The 6,235-nt window shown below is 39.0% G+C and overlaps 1 protein-coding gene across 4 annotated transcripts; it reads left to right on the top strand.

Annotated features, from left to right (window-relative positions):
• Nucleotides 1-1,002: 1,002 nt before the first annotated feature.
• On the top strand, nucleotides 1,003-5,622 carry LOC121905313 (sperm acrosome membrane-associated protein 6). Of its 4 annotated transcripts, none has more exons than XM_042423494.1 (9): nucleotides 1,003-1,245; nucleotides 1,415-1,501; nucleotides 1,716-1,787; nucleotides 2,047-2,070; nucleotides 2,160-2,237; nucleotides 2,760-2,863; nucleotides 4,026-4,182; nucleotides 5,092-5,278; nucleotides 5,430-5,554. In XM_042423494.1, exons 1-9 carry the CDS (start codon nucleotides 1,032-1,034, stop codon nucleotides 5,506-5,508), a joined length of 1,002 nt encoding a protein of 333 aa, XP_042279428.1. In that variant the 5' UTR covers nucleotides 1,003-1,031; the 3' UTR covers nucleotides 5,509-5,554. The 4 variants fall into 4 exon arrangements, with proteins under 4 accessions (XP_042279428.1, XP_042279429.1, XP_042279430.1 ...); XM_042423495.1 differs by having other exon boundaries at nucleotides 5,103-5,278; XM_042423497.1 differs by having other exon boundaries at nucleotides 1,153-1,241.
• Nucleotides 5,623-6,235: the final 613 nt, after the last annotated feature.

Here is a 6,235-nt window from a genome sequence, read left to right on the forward strand (position 1 = left end):
TGTCCATCTAGCTATTGGACTTTGGCAGTCCTGGAGCAGACTCTTGCCTAATATTGATTGGCTTGTCTGTATAGAGACAGATGAATGCATTAGTACCCAGCTCACCCTGCCACTGGAAATATATTAAGTTCATATTTTACTAGGCACCCTGTCTGGTTGCCATGGAGATGCACCAGGAGTGAGGGACCAGGGAGGAGTGGGGGGTGGGGGGAGGAAGAGGAGGATGGGAGACGAGTGGGGGATACAGGATGTGATGAGGCAGTCGACTTGATTTGTAGTCCCGCTCCCTCTTCCTCTTTCTCTGCCTCTGTCTGTCACTTGTGTCCTCTCTTACCTTTTTCACCTTCCTCTCTGTTCAACGTGATCTCACAGGATGGCATATTTGCAGCTACTTTTCACATTTTCCAAACTCTACCAGCAAGAATGTGCACTTTCTCTTTCTGGCCACTCACTATACTATTGATTTTGTTGTCCCTTTTGTTCCTCTTTTTCTGTTTGGCTCTCAATCTGCATCTTGCCATCTCCACACCACCAGTTAGACTTTTATTCTTCATATATTTCTTTAAATATTTCTATTGGGTTTTCTTGCCGTCATGCTCCTCACTTTATCCCTCTACTTACATAAGCATTTAACTCCCTCTTCATCTGCCCCTCTCCCCTCCTCCACCCCCCGCCGCTGCCGCCTCCCTCCTTGGCTCACTCCATCTCTGTGCTCTGCAGTAAAACTGGTGCATTGAGGCAGCAGGAAATGGGGGCTAGAGACAATAGAATAGAGGGAAGTATAGAGGGGAGTCTGTGATGCTCTCCCCTCAAACCCGAGCAAAACATGAGCAGGATACTTTCAAAATCTTCCGTTCAATCGCATGTGGGACATGCACATGAAATTCATTTTCAAGGCTTTTGTTTTTCAAGCTTCTCCTAGAATGTGAAATCTTGGAATTTCCACATTTGCAATCACTATGAGATCAACTTTTAAAAAAAAACTGTTTATATACAGAAACCTTTGTCTAGCTTGACGCTCATGCTGAAAAATGTGCACATCTGCTTTGTGGTTCGTGTGTCTTAGCTTGCTATTCAGCACCTCTCTGAGCTGCTATCAGTGCTTCGTTGATGTGCAAGACAGTCTTCGCCTGTGTTGGGGTCACATTTTGACTGAACACAATGTTAGAAATGTTGACGCCTGCTTCAGGAAGCTGGACCGTATATTCAACAACGATCAAAGAGTCATTCAAGCTGGCAGAGTGGGTATGGACAAATGATCTTTCAATATTTTTTACATAATGTTTTAGAATTTGTATTCAAAGCAAGCACAAAAACAATTAGAAAATCATCTGTAAGCAACCATTTGAAACCAATAAGTAAGAACATCTCACAGTAAGGGAGTTGGCTTGTGTGTAATATGTCCCTCTTTCAGGTAAAGGCTATGACAAACAGCTGAAGGAAATTCTGGATGCAGAGATCCTGCCCATGGCAGAGGAGTTCGACAAAAAGCTGAATAACGGTAGCTAAACACCTGCACTGATAGCCTCATTGCTGCTCAAGTAAATGACTCTTTAGAGCATCAGAATTGTTAAGTAAGATCAGAAATGGAGAGGAGTTAGAAATTACAAAATTTCAAAAATGATGCCCTAAAGCACACAATTTCAGCAGAATACATGGAGCCAAATATTTCTGTCCTCCTCCTCCTCCTCCTCCTCCTCCTTTTCATCCATCAGACACAGTGTATGAAGAAAGGTTACAGACAGCAGCAGACAATTTCATCGCAGCTGCCTCTAAACTGCCTAGAGGTGAGACATGGTCTCTTCCCCTTTCCTTCATCTTTTTATCTATAGTAAGGCCTATATTAGGTCATTATAGCTCCCTCTGATCTCTGTTCTCTCTCTGTAATAAGCTAGTTACAGTATGTTATTACAGCCTTTCAAATGCTGTGGAGAATAAAGGAAGCAGTCAGGTTGAACTGTCTTCTGGATGTTGGCACTAAATAAAGTCATCTGATTGAAATTAAATTGGGTAATCTAAGCTCACTATCTTTTGTTTATTTCACAGTCTCTGGATGTTTCCCTCCATGTGGTTAGTGCCTTTTCAATTCCTCAGTTTCATCATTTCTGTCTTTGCAGAATGCCTTTTTTTGGAAACTGAACAATGTTAGTTTCCACCAGGTTTTCAGAGTGCAGGTGCAGTATACAACTGTATTACCTGCCAGTATGACTCCTGCGAATTCCCTCTCGACTGTCCAGGTGAGTATTACTAATGTGTCCAACATATTGGATTACTGATACTGTTGCATCACAATTTTCAAATGGGAAAAAAGGTGTACTAATCCAAACTTGACACATTCTTACATAACTATATTTTCACCTTCATAAGCATTCACTTTTGATCCTTGAAATCCTCTGCTTTTGATCCCTGAAATGCTCTTAGCAGAAAGTCAGGATTTGAAAAAGAGACCGAGGCGATGTTTTATTTCCACACATTATATCTTTTGCACATAGCCCCCAAGGTACTCTTTAAGTCCTTGGCTTCTTTATGCAAGGTGACAGTTGACTCCCACACACTGTGGTGTGCATATCAACCCTGTACAGCACAGCCACTGTTTAGCATATCATCACTTTTACTCCACTCCTCAGAGACTGGGCTTAAGTATTATCATTAAGGAGGGCTCAGACTGCAAGAGCTGCCCCCCTGTGAATGTTATCTGTGTGTATGTATGTGTGCATGTTTCTGCCTGTGTGCATGTGGGTGGCTATATGTTATGTCAGTTAAAGAAATTAAAGTAACAGAGAACAGCAGGACCCGAATGAGGTGCGATGTGCCATTTCCCTTACCAAATGACATCGAGATGGTCTGGAGGTTTGCAGAAGAGGTAGGCTCAGTGTACGGTGGACATTTCAAGGTCACTGCAGTACCTTTAAAGGAACCATTGGACATTATGTGACATACGTACATTTATGCACTTTCTCACCGATTTAGATGAGAAGATCGATACCACTTTCATATCTGTCTGTCAAATACAAAGGTGGATCCAGGAGATGGTTAGCTTAGCTTAGCATAAACACTAAGCAGGAGGAAACTAATTGTGGCTCAATGAATTAAACAAACAAGATAGAATGTGTTAATTAGTGAGCTTTAAAGGTGCTGGGCAGATTATGTTTAGAGAGAGTCAGGCTCAGGGCTGGATTACCAATAGGGCAAAGAAAGGCCCCAAAAGCCCTGGGTTTACTCCATATTATTTGGGCCTAAATTTTTAGAAATTTGTGGCCCTGAAGCACAACAGATCCTCCATCCTCACTCTTGTGGCCCAGCAGGTCTTGAGGAGGGATTTTCTGTCAAAATCCAGTTTTAAGACCTGAATTGTTTTAGTTTATATTGTGTTAATTTGTTATAAAGTTTCATTTTATCAAATAGCACAGAGAAAACTGTGGGCAAGGTAGTATTAATCCATCAAATGAGTACTATAAGGCTGCAACCAACAAACATTTTCATTATAAATAGATCTAACAATTGTTTTCTTTAATAATTAATAAATAATTCATTCTATAGAGTGTTAGAAAAAAGTGAATGATGATGATTATTCCTTGAAGCCCAAGTTAACATATTCAGATGACTTGTTTTGTCTGACCAATAGTCAAAATCCCAAAGATTCTCAGAAAAGTTCTCAGAATTGTTATCAATCAACTTTCTGTTAATTGACTAATCAATTATCATTCCAGCTCTAGAGTACTATGTATAGTGGGGGTCAGTAGGGACCCAACTACAAACTTTTGCCCTGGGATCCCATTGAAGATTCATCTGGCCATGGCCAGGCTAGCTGTTTCCCCCTCCAGTCTGTATGCTAAGCTAAGCTAACCGTCTACTGACTGTAACTTACTATTTAACACACATCTAACAAGAAAGCAGATAAGCATGTTTTCCAAAATGTCACATTATTCCTTTAACACTGCATATTTTCTCATCATATTAAATATGTCTTTGCATCTGTGCAGAAATGATCCCTGTCTACAGTATATGTATTTATTCTTGGACAGGTGAAAACCCAGCAGGTGGATCAGTTTAAAGAAGTGACTGCGGGGGTGGACAGGCTCTATTCCATCCCATCTGCCAGCTTGCAGCATCAGGGCACCTACCAGTGTGAGATCTACTCAGGCCAACGATCTATTGTCAGACTGTACTACTATATCACAGGTAACAGGACACGTTGCTTTAAAGAATTGATGATTGATAGTGATCAGTGCTCACACTTGGAAGATACAGATTCAGTATTTTGCTATCACCAAATAAATATACTAAATATAATTTATCTACATCATCTAAGTCAAAGAAGGCCAACTTCATTCATATAATTTTCTTTATGAAATGTTAAAATCATATTGTATTGGAGTTTAAAAAAAAGAATTACAATGGACATTTTAATGGGTCCAGATTTTACTTTATTCACCTGATTAGGTGTAAGATCATTTATAAAACAGATGAATATTTGCTTACAATATTGAGAATAACGTCTTTAAAAGAAAAAGACATTGGAAGCAAAAGGGAAGCCTAAGTATAGAGAAATTGAAAGAAAATGAAGCAAATTAAAAGAATATAAATTTACTCATAAAATCCAAGAGAATACTGACTGCTTTCAAACATGATGGGCTAAATGATGGCATGCATACATATATATTTACTGTCTTTTCTGACTAAGTATTAATGTAAAAGCTTACTGGCACATCATTTTCTCTCACTTTTCTTGTTCTGTTCTACTGCATATATGCTCTCTTCATGGTTACAGTTCATACTATTACACCTACAACTTCTAAAATATGATCAGTTGGGGTTTATGAACCTAGTAATGGCATAATTAAAATGTGGTAAATGGATGACAGTGAAGTATAAAAACATACACCACTTTCTCAAATATATCTGCGCTAAAATTTCATGAGAAGCTATTACTATATTATTATATTATTATTAAGTAATGAATTTTCTCCCTGGTAAAATAATTTTTGCACCTTCCTTATTCATTCACCTTCATCTTTTACTTTATGTCCTTAATAAGAGTTCAAATCCTCCTCCCTGCATATTTCTCGTCTCAATCTCCTTTTATCGAAGTGACCCCCCAGGTTGTTGCAGGCCACACAGAGCTGCAGGAGATATTCGACCTGTCTCTACTCCCAGGGGGGTGGTTACTCACTGCGCCTGGTGGTCCTCCTCCTCGCTCCCCTCTCCTCCTCCCACCATCACTGCTTCTCACCGTCTGTTTAACTGCTTTGCTGCTGCTACTGTTCCTCTCCTTGGGGTAAAACACAGCTATTATGTGCACAATACCAGACATAAACAGCAAAGAAACTTGTATATGCACACCCTTCCAATGAATTCAAGATGCCCCAGGCAATGATGTATATGTCAGTGTGTTATCATATCTCCCACTTATTCTTTGGCTGTTGCAGGGCTCTGCATTGGTCATCAATACCACAGAAAACAAGTCATGTTGAACAAGCAGCTGGAGATGAAGATTTACGATCCTGAAAGCTGGGAAGATACATGTAGTGCAATAAAGCCATTTCATCAAGCCCCTAGTCTTCCACAGAGTGTTACGTCATAGCTTACAGAAAACCTGTGTGTGTAAGACTCTTTTCACCACTAGAGGGCAGGATGCACAACTTTATCAGTGATGTCCACACACTGTGCTGTATGTTCTACTGAGTTGAACATTTATTTTCATTTGTGTCAGACTGTGGTGGAAAGTAACTAAGCACATTTACTCAATTGCTGCACTTACAGTAATTTTGATGACTTGTACTTTATTTGAATATTTCAATTTTATTATTACTACTTTATACCTCTACTTAACTACATATCAGGGAAGTATTGTACTTTTTACTAGACTGTACTAACCACTAGATTTAACAGCTATAGTGGTTACTTTGCATATTGAGTTTTTACATTCAAAACAAATGATGAACTCATAAAATATGATGCATTGTTGTAGATGAAACTACAAAAATTCAATTCAATTCACTTTTATTTATATAGTGCCAAATCATATCAAAAGTCATCTCAGGGCACTTTTCACATAGAGCAGGTCTAGACTGTACTCTTTAATTGTCAGAGACCCAACAATTCCTCCATGAGCAATCACTCATATATAAGTATATAAAGTAGTTAAAAGTAGATTCAACTAAACCAGCTTCAACAAAATATACTGTATCCATATTAAGGTATCAAATATAATAATCCAATAATATTATATGAG

This window comes from Thunnus maccoyii, chromosome 10, assembly GCF_910596095.1.
Source record: "Thunnus maccoyii chromosome 10, fThuMac1.1, whole genome shotgun sequence".
In the NCBI taxonomy this organism is placed as follows: Eukaryota; Metazoa; Chordata; class Actinopteri; order Scombriformes; family Scombridae; genus Thunnus; species Thunnus maccoyii.

What these genes read in the sequence shown, in the direction of transcription:
- LOC121905313 (XM_042423494.1), top strand. Translation starts at nt 1,032, where the DNA reads ATGTGCACATCTGCTTTGTGGTTCGTGTGTCTTAGCTTGCTATTCAGC. An exon ending in ATTCCCTCTCGACTGTCCAG is followed by an intron (nt 2,238 to 2,759) that starts GTGAGTATTACT and finishes ATGTTATGTCAG; the next exon opens with TTAAAGAAATTAAAGTAACA. An exon ending in ACTGTACTACTATATCACAG is followed by an intron (nt 4,183 to 5,091) that starts GTAACAGGACAC and finishes CTTTTATCGAAG; the next exon opens with TGACCCCCCAGGTTGTTGCA.